Source organism: Panthera onca, chromosome A2 (assembly GCF_046562875.1).
Source record: "Panthera onca isolate mPanOnc1 chromosome A2, mPanOnc1 haplotype 2, whole genome shotgun sequence".
Lineage (NCBI taxonomy): Eukaryota > Metazoa > Chordata > Mammalia > Carnivora > Felidae > Panthera > Panthera onca.
Genome location: NC_138340.1, coordinates 25,950,343 through 25,974,272, shown reverse-complemented (window position 1 = coordinate 25,974,272; position 23,930 = coordinate 25,950,343). Strand labels below are relative to the sequence as shown.

The following is a 23,930-nucleotide window of genomic DNA, read 5'->3' as shown; positions in this document are numbered from 1 at the left end:
CCTTATGTTTACCGTCAAGCACTTGGTAAGTAAGTACTGACTAACAGAAAGTTCTGAGTTCCTCCTGGGGATGTGAATCTTCCTCCAGATCAGGAAGGCCATCTTAGAGAACAGCGAGGACTCCACAGGCCACTTATTTTCTCTTTGTTTTGCTAAGACTTTCTAAGATACTAGTGACTGCAACTAGGTAGTTATTGTGAAAGATACGGAAATGTAAGCTCTGGAGAATAACAGTTATGACTCCACCGGCCTATGACACTATGGATAAGTAAACTACTAGAAAAGAAAGTGGTCGGGACACAGCGAGAGATTCTATACTTTTATCTTGCCTGGTTCCTCCCATTTACTGAAGAATACGCTATAAAATCACAGGGAATGTAAACTTCCCTCATCTTCTACTGAGGAGCCAACATTAGGTGTAACTAAAACTTTGAAAGTGAAATACATGATGTTTTTTCCTTTTGTTGTACTTAATATATAATCAACTGTTAAGATCTTTTATTGGTACAGTTCCTTCTTGATCTTCACATCAACAATGTGAACGAAGTAGAGCAACGGGGCCTCTCCCCACTTTATTGATCTGAAATACCAGTTCAGGGAGGGTAAGTGAATGTTCCAAGATCACATATCCAATAACGCTGTGGGTCTGGAACAAGATACCACGCCTCTGGATTCAGTGATACCACATTGCTTCCACGTCCCCTAAAGAATCAAAGTAATCTTGATCTCACCTTGAAGTTCAAAGCATTTTTGTTTACTTGCTCTAGCTAGTTCCTGGGCTTCAATCAATTCCTTGCGCAGATGCTGAATTTCTTGTTTTGCCTCAATTTCTGACTGTGCGCCCTGCAAGTCATCTGACAAAAATATGTTTATTTTAAAAGCAAGAGTCAGTATCACACTATAACTTCTACATCCACGTATTAGCCATCTGTTTCATGTTTAGACATGCACAGTTAAAGAACATAGCACAACTAAGTTAAGTAAAATTTAGAAGCAAATTATATTAAGCATTTTAGTCATTTTGCCCTGGACAAAGAACACAAGTACAGTTAAATATATATTAGTAATTCATAGCAATGGTATTATAAAACATATTAATATATACTAAGTTATACATTTCACTCATGTAGAGCTCATGTAAGGCTTGACATTCAGTAAGATGGGCATAATGCCAGTCTTCTTTATTTTGAAATTGCTTGATAACAAGTCAGTAAAATTTCACTTGGAACTGGAAATGGAAAACAAAAACAAACTTTTCTTCAAGAAAAAGTATTTTAGCATTATTTCCCCAGTTGTGGGAAACATAATAAGAAATCTCCACCATTCTCACTTTGTCATCAGTATTTCCCCAATACTACACACACAACAAATACCTGCTCAATAATTAAATGATGTGATCTAAATGATTTTATCAAAATAAATTAGATCCAGCATTACGTCTCAAATATGCCCCGTCCTTTAATGTCTTTCCTCTCGTCACTCTGCTCATCTTTTACCGTATTAAAATTTTTTGCAATTTTTTTAAAGTTTATTTATTTTGTGTGTGTGTGTGTGTGTGTGTGTGTGTGTAAGAGAGAGAGAGAGAGAGAAAGAGAGAGCAGAGACAGAGATAGAGACAGAGAGAGAGAGAGAGAGAAAGCACATGAGTGTGAACGAAGAGGAGCAGAGAGAGAATCCCAAGCAGGCTCTGTGCTGTCAGAGCAGAACCCAAAACAGGGCTCAATCTCATGATCCTGGGATCATAACCTGAGCTGAAATCAAGAGTTGGATGCTTTAACTGACTGAGTCACCCAGGTGCCCCCAAATTTTCTGCTATTGAACACTGCCTGAAATAAGTATATTATCAGTTAGACCATATTCTTCTAGTGCATTCTATTTGACTATTACTTTGGCTTACAAGTAGCTCAGGCATAACTACTAAAAAAAGAGCCAAGAGGGGCACCTAGCTGGCTTGGTTGGTAAAGCATCGGGGTTGTAAGTTTGAGCCCCAGGTTGGGTATAGAGATTACTTAAAAATAAAATCTTAAAAAAAAAAAAAAAGCTAAAAATAAAAGTTTACAATATGATTACAGCTGGTCTTAGATGTTACATACCCATATTTTCATACTCCTAGACTATATCCTACTTTTTCCTGCAGGGAAAAGTAATTTTGAGCTTGGTTTCATTTATTCTAGTCAACCTATCAATTCCTCCTTCAAATGGTCTCTTGGTAAAGAGGGAGGCATGTAAACAGAGAGAGATTTTCCAGTTGGCAGGAGCACTGTCACAGCAACTACAAAATTTCACTTCTAACACCACACATTAGAGTCTGCAAAAGTCCCAGCTGCCCATCTCTGGATTTGTCATTACGTAGGACAGTGTCGTTATTGTCAGGAGTATTTAGGAGGGATGTGTCATGACGCCTGCACGTTATTTTCAAGTGGGTTAGCAAAAAAAAAAAAAAAAAAAAAAAAAACATACACACACCAAAAACTACATAAAATCCTTCAGTGGATAATTTCTTAGTTCTCTGTGTGTGTGTGTTTAAATTTTATTTTTATTTATCTATTTTTTATCTTAAGAAAAAGTTTTTAATATTTATTTTTGAGAGTGTGCATGTGCGCGCGCGCGCACACACACACACATACACACACACACACACGAGATGGGGAGAGGCAGAGAGTGAAGGGGACAAAGAATCCAAAGTAGGTTCCAGGCTCCAAGCTGTCAGCACAGAGCCCGATATGGGGCTCAAACCCACGAACTATGAGATCATGACCTGAGCTGAAGTTGGATGCTTAACCGACTGAGCCACCCAGGCGCCCCAGTTTATTTATTTGTTTTTCAAATGTTTATTTGAGAGAGATAGAGCACACGAGAGTGGGGAAGGGGCAGAGAGAGAGGGAGACAGAGGATCTGAAGTGAGCCCTGCACTGACAGCAGCAAGCCCAACATGGGGCTCGAACTCAGGAACTGTGAGATCATGACCAGAGCCGAAGTTGGATGTTTAACTGACTGAGCCACCCTGGCACCCCTAAGTTATATTTTATTTATTTTGAGAGAGAAAAAGAGAGAAAGAGAGGGAGGAGGAGGGGCAGACAGAGAAGGAGAGACAGAATTCCAAACAGGCTCCACAGCCCAACGTGGGGTTCCATCCCAGGAACTGTGAGATCATGACCTGAGCCGCAATCAAGAGCCAGATGCTCAACCAACTGAGCCAACCAGGTGTCACTGTTTGTGTTTTTTTTTTTTTTTTTTTAACTTAGCCCTTTTGACATTTGGGGCTGAATAATTCTTTATTCAGGAGGCTGTCCTGTGGATTGTGACATGGGTTTTTGTTTTGTTTTTTGGTGCAAAAAGGTGATTTTATTAAAGCACAGGGACAGGATCCATGGGCAGAAAGAGCTGCCAATTGTGAGATGTTTAGTAGTTTCCCTGATCCCTACTCATTAGATGCCACTAGCATTCCTTCTGAGTTGTACTAACCAAACGTTTCCATATATTGCCAAACGTCCCTCTGGGGATAAAACTGCTCCATGTTGAGAACTACTGTTCCATCTTAATAATTTGATAACCAAGAACAAACAAATCTATACGTAGACTTCTCTTCCACAGAAGCACTGATTAGTACCTCTGAAACTGCTTTTTGTATATTCTAAAAGTGATCAAATAAATACTGTAGATAAAGAGAGCCAGGTTTCTCATCGTTGGAGAATAGAATTAAAGATATGGAAACAGGGAAGACAAAATTAATCCTGTGGTGTAGGGTACGAATTAGAGTATGAACTCAAATAGATCTGAATGTGTAGACAAATGCAGATGTAGAAATAAATACAGGTACGTGAGGCTGTATATATACACATACACATATGTGTGGGCATAAGTATATGTGTACATCTATTTCTTAAATGTCTGCTGAGTGGGCCTAGAAGCAATGAACACACCAAATACTCAGATCTTAGTTTCTAAATACTATTCTCCACTGAAAGAGAACTAGAGCTCTTTGGAGAAATTGTTGATTTCATTGCTAAGGGTAGGAAAGTACAAGATGAACGTAAAACATCTTTTGGGTCAGAAAGTAGGAAAGGGTTCGAAGAATGGTTGGTTCATGTTGAAAAGATACAAGGGGCTCCCACTGGCCAAACATGGGACAATGTGAGCATCAAAATAAATAATGACAAAGAGAGGTTATAAGCCACTGAATAACACATTAGTCCATGATGTCACAATGATGTAAGTAAAGGAAGGAAGGAAAGAAAGAAGGAAGAGAGGGAGGGAAGGGAAGAGAAGAAAATTCTTCCTTATATTAGAAAGCCAGCTGACAAATGTAGAAGGAATGAGAATTAGGAAATTACTATTTGGCAACTATTATAGTAATAATTGATTCAGGCAAGAAGCCTCAGTAGATGCTACCACTAAGTAGATAAAAGTTGAGAAGTAACAGGATATGTATACAAAGTTAACATCACCAGTGACAGAACAATTCAACATCAGTTGTCACTTGATATGATGTCCAATGTTATTACTGAGGAACATTGCACAAATAACCGTGCTTTTCAAAAATGTCAATGTGACGAAACACAAAGACTGAGGAATTGTTCCAGATTAAAGGAGAACAAAGACACATGATACTGAATACAATGTATGACTCAAGATATTCTCTTATAATGACATTATTTTTCTTTATAAAAGACATTATTGACACAACTGACAAGATGTGTGTGAATAAGGTCTGTGAATGTGATCATGTAATATATCCATGTTACTTTCCTAACTGTGAAAGTTACATGGTGGCTATGTAAGAGAAACAGGAAATAAACACTGGAGTATTCAGGAGTAAAGGCTAGCAGGTCTGCAATCTACTCTCAATCGGTCAGGGAGAGAGAGGAAGGTGGAGGGAGGAGGGAAGGAGATGGATAAATCAAATCCTGTAAAGTGGTAACAGCAAATGCAGTGAAATGTTAACATTTGGAGAAATCTGGATGAAGAGTACATGGAATTCTTTGTTCTATTCTTATAACTTTTCTTTAAGTCTGAAACTGTATTAAAATAAAAAGTTAAGGTGTGCCTGGGTGGCTCCGTCGGTTAAGCATTTAAGTCTTGATTTCGGCTCAGGTCATGATCTCACGGTTTGTGAGACTGAGCCCCATGTCGAACTCCATGCTGACAGTGTGGAGCCCACTTGGGATTCTCTTCCTCTCTCTCTGCCCCTCCTCCACTCACATGCTTGCTCTCTCTCTCTCTCTCTCAATAAATAAATACACTTAAAATTTAAAAAATACTTTACTAAAATAAAAAGTTAAAAGAAGAATTTCTAAAAACACATATCTACATATACATACAAAAAAGAAAAAAATTAAAATAAAGAAAATATGGCAAAATACTAACAACTGTTGAATCATAAATATATGAGTGTTTTTGGTACTCTTCAACTTTTCTTGTGTTTGAAATTTTTCATAATTACAAAAGATAAGTGAAATTACCAATCCCAATGCTACAATCTTAGAATAAGCACCAATCATTTCTGTCCAAATTCTTGCCCTTAACCTTTCCTGCCCTTCTGCATTCTATCCTACACGGGGATATTAAAGCAATTCTCTTACTTACATCAAGAACCTATATTGACTTTCTTTTGTATCAAGTGCAGACATCTTTATCTGACTTCTAAATTTCTCCACAATCCAGTCATTACTTATTTTCCACTAGTCACTAATATACTCAATCCCTACTAGTCTCCTTAGTAGCTCTGCCTCATGACTACTTTCCTCACACACTTTTGCTCATGCATTCTCTTTTACTCCTCCAAGCCTGCCCATCCTTTAAAGCCCAGGCTGAAGCTTCTGCATCTAACCCCCTGACATCTAACTCCTAGTGCACAGTGGTCTCTTGCCTGATTTCAAGAGCTTGACAGTAAAACCTAAGCAAACTGATAAGCTCTTTACAAGTTCTCTTAATTGTTCAATAGCATTTTCTTTCATTAAAAATTTTTTTTTTAATTTTAGAGAGAGAGTGTGGGAATGGGGAAGGGGCAGAGGGAGACTGAGAAAGAATACCAAGCAGGCTCCACACTCAGCACAGGGTCCAATGTGGGGCTCAATCCTACAACTCTGGGATCATGACCTGAGCCAAAATCAAGACTTAAATCCTCAACCGACAGAGCCACCCAGGCACCCCTAGTTTCATTTTTTAAAGGAGCATGAACCCATTATAGATACATAAAAGTTTGGAAGAGACCTACTCATTTCATTTTACAAATGAGGAAATAAAAGTCCAGAGATCTGAAATGGCTTACACATCTGGGAAGTGGTAGAGAGAGGACTAGAATTCTCACTCTAATCCAATTGTCTTTCCATGGTAACTTCTTAGTTATATCGCAGAAATTAGCTTTAATTAGCATCCATTCCTAACAACCAACTCTTATTTTTTCTTCAGAAATAAGAGGGTTCCTATCAGGGATTTCCTTTTAGTAACGCATGTTAAATGCATATATGTTTCACACTTATGCTCCATACTCTATGGAAATACTATATACTCCATCTAATACAATGCTAGACATACAATGGGCACTTAACTATCTGATTAATGATATACAAGGTAACCAAAGATTTGCATCTAAAATGTGTAGATTTAAAAAATAAACATAATAATCATATATGAATTAATACAATAACTAGAGAACTATTTCATTTTATAAATGAAGAATCATATATAATCCATCTTTAAGGTCTATTAAAGCAGACAGTTTTTGTCTGCAGCAGAACAATTCCCTTGATCAGTGATGTTGTGAAACAAAACTAATACTTGTTTTTTAAACTAAAAACAATGGAACAGATTTTATGTTAAGTAATTATGTTTCAGAAAACTAAATATAATCTACACATTAATAAATTGTGCTAACAAGGGATTTACTATTTGCAAATTATTTCTTTGTACCACATAGGAAAAAGGATCGGCATTTTAATTAGAGCAAATAAGATGCCATGTATCAAATAATGGACATGTACAAATTCTACATAGTGTTTGATCATAGAAGTTGAAGATACTGATCAAAAATCTTTACAAATTAAATATAATATAATATAATACAATATAATATAATATACACAAAGACTATATTCAAACTAGTCAAGTAAGTACTGTACAGATCCTGTTTACAGAAAACCAAGTGCCAATTTTTTTTATCAAAGACCAATAAGCAAATCTTTTTCTGCTAAGGTTGATAAGTGCACACTGTATTTCATATGGTTATGTGGGAAAATGCATTATTAGTTTACTATGGCTTGGATCCTCTCTCATAGTGCCTTACTTTTGTCACAGGAAGGGATTTTTTGTATGAAGCTACTTCACAATCTTGGGGAAAGTGTTGTGATGAGGACTGGTGGAAAGTGTTTAGCTGAAAATAAGTGAAAGCCTTTCTAAGCCAAATCCATTTTATTTAGATGTGCAAGTCAAGCAGAAATAAATGTTTTTTAGGAACCATGATAAAGTGGAAAGATTAACAGAATCTGTTTTCTCCTTCACATAAATAGTGTATCCTTAGAACTGCCTGGTGTATGTAGTCTGGGCTAGGGGCCAGCTTTTCTTAGACTAAGGCTAAATTCTGTAAAGAGATCCACACCATAGAAGAACCCACGAAATGAATCAGCCCTGGCACACAGAATACAGACAAGATATCCTCAACTGAATTTGGTGTTTTAACTTAGAGGTTTTAAACTTAAATTCTGGAGGTTTGATTTAAAACCTGACCTTTGCTTTAAACATGGTTGAGATACTCCGGATCATGTGGAAAAGGGCCAAATCAAAGCACTTCTTCCCAAGTTCTATTTTGCATGTGTGTGTTGAAGGCTGACGTAGCCTCAACGCCATGATAGTTACCTCATCAACTAACAGAAGTGATCTGGCTGAGGCAGCTGGCCAGGTGAATGCGCCCTCTTTCTACTACGACTGCTGTCCCTTTGGAAGGTCTGGCAGTTGCAGGCTTGGTTGATGAGAATAACCATCACAATGCAGAAAGATCATTTTTCCGTCATAAGTATGTGCAGCCATGTGAGATAGTCCTAGGTGGCACCCTAACTATGAATTTAAGTTTGGCAGCATCCTTTTATTGCCGGTTCTCGCTTCTTTGCCATTCCTTCTGACCAGCCGGGTTCTTGACAACTGGTTCTTTTGCTGGCTCCTCCATCCTCCCCATTGTCCTTTTCTTTCTCCTTAAGTTCTCCCTGCTATAATGGTCCAATTCTCTTATGCAGAAAATTCCCAAACACGTTACCGCCTTTTTTCTGACCAAGTCTTACCTTTCATCACATTTGTGCCACATAGCCTGTGCTCCATTACACTTGTGTTCTTGTACACTTCCCTGTCTCTGACAGATGTTATTCAGACTTTAAACATTATTTCTACTTGTAAATGAAGGCAGTATTTTAAAGAAATGCATGGCTCCTTTTCCCTTCTTGGCATACTCTGACTTATCTTTAACCACCTCATTTAGGGAGCCTATCCTGACTACTGTTCTACCCAAACCCTGCCCTAGCCAGGAAGTTAGCTGTGCTCTCCAAAGTTTCTACCACACCCATTAAAACATTTACTATACTATCAACATATCTCTTTCCTCCATATGACTGCAGCCTCCTCATGTGTCGTACCTCTGTATCTCTTGGGTCAATAAATATCTCAGAAATAAGTGAAAATGACTTTCTGGCCCTACTTTCTGTCTTGCATTTCCAACTGCATTTCTGGTTCCTTGGATGACAATACAAAACTGGAGCACCTCTGAATGTGAAAGGAAGCACTTTTAATAATTGTGCTGGGACCATGGGCATAAATGGTTCCAGGCAAACCAGAATCTGTGTTCAGGTCACCCTCTCTGTTCAATGATGCGAACAGGAAGTGATGTTTCAAACTGAAACCATCACTTTCCTCACAGGACATCTCTTCTTCCAGAAATAATATTCTTGTTAATAACACTACCATCCTTTTAGTAACTCAGGGTCAAATGCTGGAATTCTATCTAACTTCCATTTATCTCTCATATTCAGTTCCTTAGGACTACAGATTCAAGGTAAGATTACTGAAGGAAAGATGATAAAGACAAGAACAGGGACCCAAACTGGATTTTGTTCTTTGTTTAAATTTTCACAGCAGGCATTCTAGTTCATACTCTCAATGATTACCTAAGCCTCCTAACTGGTTGCCTTACCTCCAGCCTCTACCTATTCCAGTTCATCCAACAAATCACCCCAAAATACAGGTCTCATCATATCATTTCTGCACTTAGAAGCTATAGAACTCTGCCAAAAGAATCACTGCAATCTACAAAACACTCAAATGATTATGTGAACAAACTTTAATTGTACTTGTCAAACCCAACCCAAATTATCTAGCTTGTGGTTTCTAATATTCCCTTTGTCTAAGAAGGTATCTCAATCTCCTCCTCTTATAATCATACCCGCTTAAAAAAATCTGTATCTCGATAGATAAGAAAGGTAAGAAAAACAAAAAAGATCTCTAAAAGAAAAACAAAAAAATAAATAACTGTAATGCTATTACCACACTGCAAATAACAAGCAATTCCTTAATATCAAGTATCTAGTCAGTATTAAAGTTTTCCCACTGTCTCAAATTCTTTTTGAGTTGGATTGTATGAAGTTCCAAACAAGGTTCACACACTGCATTTAGTTGACATATCTCTTATATCTCTTTTAATTCATAGGCTTCCCAATCCTCCTTTCCTTTTTATCCACAAACCTTGCAATTTACTTTTGTGTGTCCTAGAAAATTCTCCACATTCTGGATTTCGCTGTTGTATCCCCAGCACCTCATTTAGGTAATGTCCCTAGTTCTTTACACATCCTGCAAGTTGGCAGTTGGATCTAGAATCCCAACCAGATTCAGGACTCAGTTTTTGTCACTGAACAGGCCATATGTGTATGACACACTTTCAGGACCATCTCAAATGATACTTCTTTCATGAGGCTCAAATTGCCTTTCCTGCCCATCTTCCAAGATAAACAAAAAGGAACAAAAAAACTGCCCATTCTTTCTTTCTCTGTCCTTAAACAACCACCAGGAAGCAGCTTATCATCTATACCTCTCCTATCACCAATTGGACTAGAAACTCCTCAAACCCCAAGGACAGTCTTATCAGAGTTTAAAACCACTGAAGTCCCTGGCATAGTTCTTTATATAGAGCAAACTTGCATTAGATACTACTTAGACTGAATTCTGGTTTTCTTTTTACCTTTTTTGGGAAATGATTAAACATACAGAAACTTGTGGTTCAAGTCACATCTTTATTTCTCCCTCAAAAATGTCATAAATTGGTTGAAAGTAAATTTTCAGGAAAAAGGCACTACTGCTATCCTCATTTTATTTATATCTCATGGTGAATATTTGATCTATTTCATTCTCTTCCTCATACTAGGTGATTAACACGAAAGGTAGCACATTATAATTCTAAATCAAGATTGGCCCTTTTTTTTTTTTAGAAGGGAAAGAATAAAATTTAAAAACAGTGGTTCAGGGGTGCCCGGGCGGCTCAGTCAGTTAAGCGTCTGACTTCAGCTCAGGTCATGATCTCACGGTTTGTGGGTTCAAGCCCCGCATTGGGCTCTGTGCTGACAGCTCAGAGCCTAGAGCCTGCTTCAGATTCTATGTCGCCCACTGTCTCTGCCCCCCACCCCCCACTTGCACTCTGTCTCTCAAAAATGAATAAACATTAAAAAAAATTTGAAAAGAAACAAAAACAAGAACAGCGGTTCAAAAAGTCAAGCACAGGGGTTCAAGGAGGAAAAAAAAGGACAACTACTTTGTACTACTTTGTACAACTCTCAAGGTTAACCCTATGGCTTAATAATTGATATTTTTCATTTAAGAGAAAAGTTCCGTCAGCCCACTAAACCTAATCATAGAGATTACAAAGCATAACCACATACAATCAACCATAACCCAAGTGCTTCTAATAGGTGCCAGTGGATATATTATTTTCAAGAAATCATACAAGTCTTACAAAAGAGAAACAATGGAAAAACAACCATTTAGGCTTATCACCACTAACTGCTTCCCCTAAAAGATATAGTAGGAAATAATAGTTTTTAAACCCCATAATCTTATTCAATTAATGAAAAGTTACTCTTTAACACATAGGTCTGCTTTTGTCAATCACCAACATCATTATTAGCAGTGTCTTCATCATGATGCTTAACAGGTTATGTTCCCAGCACCATGGTGAGTGATCTACGTGCATTATATCATTTAATCCTCACAATAAATTTCAATTTGACAAACGAAAAAAACTGAAGCACAAAGCGGGTAAGCAATTTGCCTAAGGACAAATTACAAATAAATGGCGGAGCTGGGACTGAACCCAGAGCTCTCTGACTCAACTTCTTAGGTAGAGTGTGTCACTTTCCTAACGCTCTATGGTTTTATAACTTTGATGTAAGAGGTCTATTGTTAATTCAATCAACAAATAACTGAACATCTGACATTGTGGTAGGCAACAGGATAAAAGTAAAATATAAAACAGACTGACACATAAAATCACAAGAGCACTAGTAACAGTTGAATATAATTAACACAAGCATAATTGTTACTTATAAATCAATCTGCACTTGGCTGCTGAAAAGATTTCTGGGAGATTTCTATAGTAAAAAAGACCGTAAAACAGCTACTTTTGTATGACAGGTGCTCATTACTCTTGTTTCTCTATGTTCCCACAAAGGCCCAGGGGTTCCGGCAGTTTTTGAGCATCAGTAACAGTTTACACAGCAACAGTATTGCATTTCTGAGAAGAATCAGAAATGCTCCAAGATGAGACTTCTAGACTATGCAAACATTAACTCAGACTTATTACTACAACGCTAGAAAAAAAAGCATGCCTCATCAACACCAAAGGTCACCTGGGAAGAGTGCAGATCAGTAAGAGTGCCAGAAAAGTACTGGAAACTATGATTGTACTGAAAGACAGGTTGACAATTGTGCTGCCTGGGCCAGTAATCCTCAGAGCTTCCCTTAGTAATGGAATTCAGTCAGAGGTACCTCAAAGAGTGATGCGAGCTTTACTATCCAGGGGGAAGAAGAGAGAAGGCCAGGATGCCCAGATTAAGGATCTCTAAAAGAATCTGGGTAATCTCTTTGTTAATTCCTATCACTGACAACTAGGCCAGCAGCAGGGTCATATAGGGTGAAACTAAGGCTTCCTTATATAATCCAAAACCCAGGGTCTGGACTAAGAGATTCCTTAAAAGCCCAGCCAGAAGCATAAGCATCTCTACACAGAGAAACTTCCACAGGCTGTTTTTGCTCATTCCAGACGGTTGCCTACGGTTAGTCCAGTGGGCTGAACTTATATGTCAACTTATCCTGTATACAAAAGGCAATATAAAAGACACTATATGGTGACAATCACAAACTTATCAGTAGGCCACCCAAAGCACTTTATTTTAAAAACACTTCGATAAATGTTGACTTATTTACTATTATTATCAGTCTAAATAAGTAAATATCAAGAAATAAATGTAGTTCTCATTTAGAAGTGATATGAGTGAAAGTTTATTACATGCACTGCTTATCTTAGGCCTACCTAAAATTTCTAGAAGACTGTCCTAAGAACCTGGGGATGTTTACTGGAGGATGAGGGCCAGAAAATGAGGAAATTTACAACTGTTACCATATGACAACAGAGAAAACAGGTAATTCTTTCAAGAACATTAATATTTTCTTCTCTAATTTATGTTAAAGGTGGTAATGAGCTTCTCTCAGCAATATAAAGGTAAACACAAAAAAAAACACAGCTGCATTTCATATTCTTACCATTTACCACTCTGCCCTTCATAACCTTGATTGATCCAAATTATTTTACAATTGAAGTATTTTCATTTGAAGCATCGGCACCAACACCAACATTTTAAATTTTAGTTCCTGCTACTTTAGAGAACCTATCTTAATCTTTTAACTAAACTTAAAACTTCACATAAGACATGCAATTTTTTGGTAAATCTGATGCTCTGATTTAAAATGTTATAAAAACATGTTAAAGTACCTTTTAATAGGGACACTTTAGCAAGAGGTTCATTTAGGTCTTGCTCATCCATTTGGGCGTCTGCAGGGGGGGAAAGATAATTACAAACAGTAATCAGCTCTATCATCAAGCTATCACTATCAAAATAAGTAAGTGAAATTTATACAGGTATTGTATTTGGATAGGTAAAAGTAATTTTAACAATATATCCAAGGTTCAAGGGAGTATCTCCACAAACGGAAGGAGACTGCCTTTTCCCCCAAACACAAACTTTGAAATCTCCACTCACATTAACCTGCATACCTAAACTGCTCAGACAGTGATAATAATATCTGTAGATTTGCAAATACTATGTTACAACTCACCTGTAGTGTCGTTACAACTCACCTGTAGTGTCGTCACTACTCTTTTCCTTGCTTGGACTCAGAGTATCCGACAAATCAGATTCCTTTGCTCTTGCCTGGTTTTCTACCAAGAAAAAAAATAAAAGTAGAATCTCATTACAACTATATCAATAAAACCACCTTAGGCTTTGAGAGCTCTAAATCTACTGATATGCAAAATACTTTTAAAATTAACTGAGGTCACTGCCTCTCTTACTTCTTCACCACTCCACTTCAAAATGGAATGCTGGTTATTACACGTGGCTCATATTAAATTATAATGTGGATTGTGTCTGCTGTGCAGAGGGCTGGGGCTTTTGTCAAGGCTGTCCACTGGCCAACTAGAAACAAAAATGAAGCAAGCTTTGCTAAAGTATGCAGAGAACTGCAACAAATATAGCAAAGTTCCAGGACAATGTGGACATTGTTTGAAGATGATGAAAGGAAATGGCTCTCTTACATAAAAACACTAGTTAGGTTGCCTGAGCAATAGTTATACCAAGTTTTGGGGTTATTTGCAAGTGCTGTGCTGCCTGATCTAATGAAGGTATCTCAAGCCCTGTTTTCAACAAATTGCTCTCAAAAATCCTAATTATAAGCCCACCAATGTTATTAAAGATGACCGGCAATTAGATCCTTATCTCTAATGGCACATCTGCGTGTTCTATGGCGTGCATTTGAATAGCATTTACAGAGATGGTCATTTCCCCGTTCTCCACAAGGCCTCAGCCAAGTTTTATATCCCAGGATTTAGCTATAATTTGGTCTCTGCATTAATTCACATATGAGCTCTGTTTCAGTCAGGCTAGCCTCTTTACAGGGCTGAGACATGCCAGCTCACTACGACCTCTAACTCTTTGCTTGAGTTGATATTTTGCTAAACTCAATGACCATTCTACTTGGCCTATTCATTAAGATGCAGCTTAAGCCCCAATACCTCTAACAAAGTCTTCATTTCTCCATCATGCTGCTCCTTTTTATTGCAGCTTCTCTGTGTCATATGATTTTGTAATTAATCATGTTCTATTTTATATTCTATGTGTATATATGTATCTGATTTCTTTAGTTAGATTATAAATTCCCTGCGCATATGATTATTTTTTTATAATGTTATGCTGTTGGCTATCCTGTTTGTGGTAATACATACCAAACATTTAAATGTGCGTATCTACTTCTAGTACTTCTAAGGAAAAAAGACTTCACATAGTATTATAAGGATGTTCATTGCAGCATTGTTCATTATGGAATGGAAAACATTCAAGATATATTCCTTACTATTAAGTAAAAATAAAGGTTGCTAAAGAACAGTGCATAATATGACCCCATTAAGATTGAAAATAGCTATACATTTAGCTATGAATTTTCAGTTGTGCATATTTATTGAAGTCTAGAAGGATCTACAACAGAGATACTCATGATCATATCTGAAGGTAGGGTCATGGCAGATATTTACTTTCTAACTTCATAATGTCATACATCGTTTGAAAAAATTATATTATTTTATAATCAACTAAATCAAGAGATATTTTCCATTTTGAAAGTAATCAGAAACATCCAAAACCATTAATATTAAAATATATTTAATAATATTAGAATGTAACTTATTATGACCATTTCATTAAGAACATCCTTAGAATTGGTGGCTTAATTTGTGAAATAGGTGACAGATTGCAAGAAGACTCTTGCTTCTTTTCTCACCGCCATTTCTAGTCCGAGGCCAACTGCTGAGAGACACAGAGCTTAGATTAGAAGTGAAGTCACTGACCACAGAGGCCCATGGGAATCCAATCTATGACCTCTGGTGCATTCACAGTGTGCTATAATCAGACATTTCTGAATGTTCTAGTTTTAATCACAAAGTTACAGTCTCAAACAAGGCAGGCTAATACTTCTAATCTATACACAGAAAAGGGATGACTGTGGGAGAATAGAAAAATGACTGTCTTCTGATTTTAAAATTCTTGGCAATTTTATGATCAAGATACTGAGGTAAACCAAGAAGACCATATTTTCAAAAGTATTCTTCTGGCTTAGAAGGAACTCTATCTTATATTAAAGTATTAGCTGGGGAAGTAAAATTAAAGGTGGGACCAAATCTTCCATTAAGATCTTACTAGAATATTAAGTTCCATGAGGGCTGGGATTTTTGTCTGTTTTGTTAACTGCTATCACCCCATTGCAGAAAACAGTGCACAGTGCATAGTAGGTGCTCCAAAATCAGATGTTTGAAGGCACAAGTCTACTTTGAGTAAGAAGACAAAGTTTTGAGCAAGTCAAATTATGGTCCATCACTGTTATGTCCTGATATTACAATTATTATGTGGAGGCAAACCAAATCTACTCAAGAATGAAACACAGGACACAAAAAAAAGAGAAGTAGAGTATCTCCTTCTTTTTAAAACATCCAGTCTTTAGCTATGAAGCAGCACCCAACTTTCTAGTATTAGCAAGTCCTGGGGCTCCTGGGTGGCTCAGTTGGTTGCCTCTTGGTTTCAGCTCAGGTCATGATCTTATGGTTCGCGATTGATTCTCTGTCTTGCCCCTCCTTCACTCTCTCTCTCTCAAGATAAATAAACTTAAAGAAAGAAAGAAAGAAAGAAAGAAAGAAAGAAAGAAAGAAAGAAAGAAAGAAAGAAAGAAAAAGAGAGAGAGAGAGAGAGAGAGAGAGAGAGAAAGAAAGAAAGAAAGAACGAACGAACCCTCCTTACTGGTTGATTTTCTGTGCAGTACTTAATCATTAAGATACACACCAATAATATATAGAAGGAAACAGAAGAATAGCTACCAACACCAATATCAAAACTGTTCCCAAACTGGAAAGTCTGCAAGGTGACTATTTTCACTGTATCTCTGAGAAGACATTATGATGGATGGGCAAAACACTGGCCAGAGACCACTTCCTATACCAATGGAACCATTAGTTGGAAAAGAAAGCAAGAAGGGAAGTGAGAACTAAACATTTGTTGAATACCAGAACAATGTTTCTTGCTTTGTGAGCAATATTTCATTAAATTCCCACAATTAAATATTGTCAATTCAACTTTACACATGAGGAAACTGAAGTTTAAAGAGCTAAAGTGAGTTGCTGGAGGGCATACAGCTAGTTAGTGGTAGTACCTGGGGTTGAAACCATCTGTTTTATCTACTAGTATTCTTTCCACTTCCACCCTAAGACTACAGTAAACACACAATGACTACGAGTTGAGTTAGGGTTTAAATAGAAAGCACATGCAACCTATGATTATATTTTGCATTAGATGAAATATCTGAAGGAAACACTTAGACTTGTAACAGCTGGTAATTAGCAATTTCTAACAACTGATATTTTCTTTTTTTTTTTTTTTAACGTTTTTATTTATTTTTAAGAGACAGAAGGAGACAGAGCACAAGCAGGGGAGGAGCATAGAGAGTGGGAGACACTGAATCCGAAGCCGGCTCCAGACTCTGAGCTGTCAGCACAGAGCCAGACTCAAGGCTTGACCCATGAACCGTGAGATCATGACCCGAGCCAAAGTCAGACGCTTAACTGACTGAGTTACCCAGCTGCCCCACAACTGATATTTTCCATGCAGAGAACAAATCCTATCAAAAATGTCACTGATGAGAGAATTTTAAAATAAAATGATTTAGCCAAATCCAAAAGAAATATTTTATAGCCAGATATGAAATTCTTAAAATGTAACTTATTTTATCTAGTTTGTTACAAGGATTAGTGTACCTCTGCACATTAACCGTGAGAAACGCTTGTAAAATGTTGACTGCTGACAAAAAAATCTCTGGGTATGTAAAACTTGTGTCTATATTATCAATTTTAACAGATGTATTTTATTACTTGTGTGGACTTACTTGCTATAATTAATAAATGCCCTTATTATTGGACACTTCCGTTTTCCTCTTTTTGCTTTAAAACATTGATGTAAATACCCTTGCATATCTGTCTAATTTGTTCCTTAACATAAAAACCCAGAAGTGGGATTGCTGGATCAAAATGCATGCTCTTTAAAGCTTTCAGCACATATTTTACGGCCAGGTTTCTTTTTAAAAAAAATTTTTTTTTAACGTTTATTTATTTTTGAGACAGAGAGAGACAGAGCATGAACGGGGAGGGTCAGAGAGAGAGGGAGACACAGAATGTGAAACAGGCTCCAGGCTCTGAGCTGTCAGCACAGAGCCCGACGCGGGGCTCGAACTCACAGACCGCGAGATCATGACCTGAGCTGAAGTCGGACGCTTAGCCGACTGAGCCACCCAGGCGCCCCTATGGCCAGGTTTCAAAAGCAAATGTAAGGTGGCACAAATCTTTTTCAATAATTACATCATATAATTTCAAGCAAATATATTCTAATTCAGAATGTATTAAATAGAAGCACTAAAGTAGCAAGATATTTTTCTTTAACTAAGAAGCACTGATTTTTTCCCCCTTAGGCTCTCCTTGTACTTCAAGTGCTGGCTATTCAACTCATCTGAGTAGGTGCTTCTGTGGTGAAGTAAAAGCTATGTTGAAGTCTGCTCTCATCTCACTTTAATAAGATGAAATAAATTGCCACATGTACTAAAAATAGTTCATTGCTCTGAAACCCAATGCCTGTTTGCCAGAACAATATTAGTGATGCATATTCTGTGCATTCTTTCCCCAAATATGGCATCTGTCATGCACAAAATTCAGAACGGAAGCCATCAGATACTTGAAATAACATTCTTCTTTTAAATATTTTTAAAAGTCGAAATGGATTCAGTTACGTTCATAAAACAAAATGTACTGAAGCAGAGTATTTGAAACTTTTATCACTCATTGTTTTAACTGGCCAAAAAGATTGTGAACCTAGTTACAAATTTTATAGCGGTATCTTCTGATGAAAGTCTTAGGTATGATAATGATAATAATGAGCGTATCATACCAAATTTATTTGACCAATTTCCCTAATGCATAAAAGTGACTCGACAATATAATGCTTTAAAACTCACTTTTCTTCTCTGACAATTGTAACAGAAAATAATTAATAGAATAAACTATTTCAATTTATAAGACTCTCATCATAAAATATAAGAAGACCCCACATAATCACTTTTGTTTAAATCAAATTGAGTTGCCAAAAATTAACAAAATATAAATTTCATAAGGAATGTTAAAGGTATAACAATTACAGAAACAGACATGCAAGCATTTTTCACCTGTTTTACATTGTTTCATTAAAAGATTTACATTGTGTTTAATTAAAATTTTATATCAAATGTAACAAATATCAAATACAAAACCTGAAAATAATGCTAGAAGCAAGACAGATCAGAACAAATCTTTTACTACCTAAAGAATCTACTTCAAGCATTAAAAAAAAAAACAACAAAAAACCCCACACATATATACCCATTTAAAAGTTAAAAAGAAACTTTCTAATTAAGATATCCTTCTTACAACAGAACTCCGACTATTTTATATTATATGATACCATTACTGGATTGCCATTTGGTGAGCTATAAGAAATAAATTGATGGTTAAAATACTATGACCTTGGAACTGTACACTAACATCTATTGTCCAAAAGAATAATTTTCAAAACCCACAGAAAACCCACAGAAAACAAACCTTTTGAAAGCTTTGTTTCTTCTACCACTTTGGTTAGATGCCCCTCGACGATCAGCTTCTCTGCCAAAGAAAATAAACGTTACTATCCAAGCCCAAACCGAGTAGCATTTCCCTGAGCGGGGCAGTGTAACACATTCCATGACCAAATTTAAAGATGATAATATTACTCCCATGACTAGGCTTGTACAAAAACTTGAAGCTGGAAGGAGAACTAAGAAAACTCGAACTATAATTATAACAGCACAATCAGATTAATGCAGAAATCTGGGGGCAGGGGGACAATTTGTCTTTTATTTTCATTAGTTTTTACCTTAGTCAAAAAGCCTAGACCGTTTTAAAAAGGATTCATAACAAATAAACCTTCTTTAAATCAAGGATATGAAGTTGAAATAAAGGAATTCTGAGAAAGTATGTATTTAAATAAAGAATACAAATTAGGTTATGCCAATAGTTTCCCAATTGATACAATTCAGCACAGATGCATATATGACATGCTTCAGTAAAATGAATCATTTTAGAAGAGACAAATATTTAAAGATATTAAAACAAATATTGTTTTGTTTTGTTTCGTTCTATAGGTGATTCTCTGTAAATGTATAATATACAGCTTCTTCATAATTTATTTAAATCCAGATTTTCATAATCTATGCTTCACTGAGAATGGTATCTATTCTAATTATCCCCTTATTTAATCCTGTATGCCAGCTGGTCTCCTTGAATTTACACGTTTGCAGTATATGAAGTCATTTCTCTATTCCTTCACTCTTCAAATCCAATGTAGCTTGGACTCTATACCCACCATCCAACCAACGAAACTGCTCCAAGATTACTATAACCTCCAAAGCCCATGGCTCCTTTTAATAATTTTCATTTTGCACAGGCTCCTTGCAGTATGTGGTACTATTTGCTCCTGCCTCCTTAAAAAATTTTTCTTTAAGTCTAAGTAATAGATTTGGATAATTTTTAAAAGGTAGTCCTACAAGATGTATAATGTAAGCTGTCCTACCCATCTTCTGTCCTACTCTACTCCATTCTTGAATTTCACTTCCTAGAAGCACAACGTTGTTTTTGAAGAAGGAACAACGTTTTGAGCACCTGGGTGGTTCAGTCCAGCCCACTAAGTGTCCAATTCTTTATTTTTGTCTCAGGTCATGATCCCTCAGTCGTGGGGTCGAGCCCCACATCAGGCTCTGTGCTGAGTATGGAACCTGCTTGAGATTCTCTCATTGTCCCTTTCTCTCTTGGCCCCTCTCCCCAGCTCGTGCTCACTCGCTCTCTCTCAAAAATTAATAAACATTAAAATACAATACAATACAATACAATACAATACAATACAATACAATACAATACAATAATATTGTGTTGGGGTTCACAGGTGGCTCAGTTGGTTAAGTGTCTGGCTCTTGATATCAGTTCGGGTCATGATCTCACCACTCATGAGATCAAGCCCCATGCAGGACTCTGCGCTGACAGCACAGAGCCTGCTTGGGATTCTCTCTCTCTCCTCTCTCTCAAAATAAAGAAATAAACACTTAAAAAAATACCATGTTGAGCATTCAGTGCATCCTTTCAGTTTAGAAGCTCCTATCTTCCATTCTGGGAAATTACCTTCTATTCTAACAAATTCTGTTTCATTTCTTTTCTCCCACTCTCTCCCTTCCTACACTCTGGAAATCTTATTATTCAGATGTTAGATCTTCCTCCTTTGTTTCTAAAATAAAACCTCAAACCAGCTCATGTCTTTTTTGTTATATTTTCTGGAATATTCCCTCTACTTTCTCTTCCAACACTAACTCAAAAAGATATATGCACCCCTGTGTTCATTGCAGCATTATTTACAATAGCCAAATATGGAAACAACCTAAGTGTCCACTGATGCATGAATGGATAAAGAAAATGTGGTGTGTATGTGTATGCACAAATACACACAATGGAATATTACTTAGCCATTAAAAAAATGAAATCTTGCCTTTTGGGATAATATGGATGGACCTTGAGGGTATTATACTAAGTAAAATAAAGTCAGACAGAGAAAGATAAATACCATATGATCTCACTTACATGTGGAATTAAAAAAAAAACACACACACAATCTCATAGATAAGAGAACAGATTGGTTGTTACAAGGTAGGAGGGGTGGGGGTGAAAGGAATGGGTGAGGGGGTTCAAAGGTTAAAAAAATGACCTTAAGCATAATAATGCAGAACACAAAACCATATGTGAAAGGACAGACAGATCTGCCCTCATATAAATTAAAATTTTCTGTATGACCGACCACTCACTAAAACACAGCTAATGGGCCAGTGGCAGACATAGAGAAAATATCTGAAAAATTAACAGATAAGAGGTTATTCATTCATTCATTCATTCATTGAACAATTAATTAGGGGCTACCTACTATGTGCCAGATACTGTCTTATGTGCTGGAAACATCAGAATGAACAAATGACAAGATCCCTGCCTTTCTGGTTCATACATTCTAATGGGGTGAGGAGGGAGAGAGGATAAAGAAATAAACAGTATGTCAGATGGAGGCAATGTAGAAAAATGAAGCATGGAAGAAGGAAAGGGAGTATGGGGATGGCAAGCGAAAATGTGAGGCACTTCAAAAACGAATAAGAAAAGTCAAACACCACAACAGAAAAGGGGCAAAGAATAACAACATTGAATTCACAGGCCAAGAAAAGCAAATGTCCAGTAAACATGTGGAGTTCAGGGTCTACCCACTGAAACAACGCCATGGCCTTATGCACTTATCAGTTCAGCAAACATTCAGTACCAGGAGGGGTGCGTAAAAGAGTAATCTTGTGTCCTTCTGGCGGGAGTGTAAATTGGTATCATTTTATTTTTAGAGGGCAATTTTGACAGCACCTATGCAAATGTTGAAAGGACATGTCCTTTGATCCCACAGCCCCTATTTTATGTATTACCCTGGAAAGAGACAATTGTACAGATTTTCAATGCAGCATTGTCTATATTTATGAAGGGAGTGAAAAATTTTTTTAGTTCTACCAGGAAAAAAAAAAAGGTGTTAATTAATCTTCAAGATCTCTATCAACAACAAATTCACTTTTAATAGCATTAACTACCTGCTATATTTGCATAACTTCTAAATGTTGATGCCTAGTCTAACTCTCTCATAGGTCTCAGAACACGTTTGTCTAACTACTTCCCAAACATCTTCACCTAGTGACCCCATGAGAACTTAATCTCACCATGTTTAAAATGGAATTTATTTTCTCTTCCTTTCTCTTGGATTGATTTGGTATCTCTCCTCTCCTCATCCATAGCCCATCATTCACATCTCTAATAAGCTATACTGCAGGTATCTATTGATGTCTACCTTTCCCAACATACTATGAACTTTTTGAGAAATACACTCATTCCTTCAAATATTTACCGTGTGCCAGGTGCAATACTAAGTACTTCTCATGGATTACCAAGGTAAATGTGATAAATATAGGAATTTAGAGTCTAGTGACAGCAGGAAGTTATCTCATCAATAATTTAATTCCCAACACAATTCTTACATATAAAACAGGTTCCACAAATGTTGTTACATGAATACAGCAAAATAATAATATAAATGCAGACTTTGAAAGGCATTCCAATCTTTCTCTAGTATGTTGACGATCTAAGTAGCACCTTGTTTAAAAAATTATAAACATACATTAAGAGTAATTTATTACTTGGGGCACCTGGGTGGCTGAGTAGGTTAAGCGCCCGACTTTGGCTCAGGTCATGATCTCACAGTTTGTGGGTTCAAGCCCTGCGTCGGGCTCTGTGCTAACAGCTCACAGCCTGGAGCCTGCTTCAGATTCTGTGTCTCGCTCTCTCTCTGACACTCCCCCCCCGCCCCCCCACTCACACTCTGTCTCTGTCTCTCTCAAGAATAAATAAACATGAAAGAAATTTTTTAAAAAAGGGTAATTTATTACTCAAAATGCTCACCTTTAGGAAAAAATCTGAAGTCCCTACCATGCCTTACAAAGTCTATATTATCTAGCTCAGGGGTCAGCCAACTAAAGCCCCACAGGGCCAAAAACAGCCTGCTGCCTGTTGGGTAAATAAAGTTTTAGAGGAACAAAGCCAAATATATTCGTGTACATACTGTCCTCGGCTGCTTTCCACTAAAATGGCAGTTTAGTAGTTGCAACTGAGAATTTATAGCCTGCAAAGCCTAAAATATTTACTACCTGGCCCTTTATTTAAAAAAAAGAAAAGAAAGAAAACATTTTTATTGTTCTAAAAGTGCAGTTTCAGACCAGTTCTAGTTTTCACACAGTTTCTCTCTCACACACTCTTTCCCCAGATACATGTACTCCTCATTTAGCTTAGTCCCAAATCTGTTCAAATTCCCTATGTTACCTTTGTTGCTACCTATTGGCTTACATTCTTTTATTTTTCTTCAGTGGACGTATCACTACTTGACATGTTATTAGTTTATCAGTTTTTGTCTCCTCCAGAGACTGTAAACTCCATGAAGGCAAATCTTTCTTTGTCTTGTTCATTTCTGTACCCCCTACAGCTAAAATAATGCCTGGTATATACATAATAGATGCTTAATAAATATTTGCTGAATGAATGAACTGAATACCTATTTTTAAAGGGATCAAACTTGGAAAAATTATTTGAATGTTTTCATCATTCTAAAAAACTAAGAATTAAATATGCAAAAATTTTGCATAGTACTAGTATCTAAGTGCTAAATAATAATTATCTGCTGCTATTGTCACTATTGAAACATTTAAGGTTAGATGATCAAATCTGATGAGTCATTAGTGGCCTATAATCAAATAATTGAGAAAAGGGATACTGTTTTATTTTTTTTTTAATGTTTATTTATTTATTGAGAGAGAGAGAGAGAGAGAGAGAGAGAGAGAGAGAGAGAAGGGAAGGGGCAAAGAGATAGAGAGAGGGAGAGAGAATCCTAAGCAGGCTTTGCACTGAGCAATGTGAGGCTCAA

At 36.8% G+C, this 23,930-nt stretch overlaps 1 protein-coding gene across 35 annotated transcripts in view; it reads right to left on the bottom strand.

Moving 5' to 3' along the window:
- The window catches only part of SLMAP (sarcolemma associated protein), a 150,143-nt gene that overhangs the window by 17,007 nt on the left and 109,206 nt on the right, over positions 1-23,930 (bottom strand). For 24 of the 35 annotated variants that reach the window (XM_078442892.2, XM_078442889.2, XM_078442897.2 and 21 more), the window contains 4 exons: positions 18,965-19,024; positions 13,385-13,465; positions 13,019-13,078; positions 732-854 (listed from right to left, as the gene is read on the bottom strand). In XM_078442892.2, coding sequence (XP_078299018.1) covers positions 732-854; positions 13,019-13,078; positions 13,385-13,465; positions 18,965-19,024 — 324 coding nt within the window. Of the gene's footprint in view, positions 1-731; positions 855-13,018; positions 13,079-13,384; positions 13,466-13,597; positions 13,620-18,964; positions 19,025-23,930 lie in introns of those variants that run through there. The other 11 variants (XM_078442907.2, XM_078442909.2, XM_078442915.2 and 8 more) reach the window with 2 other exon arrangements.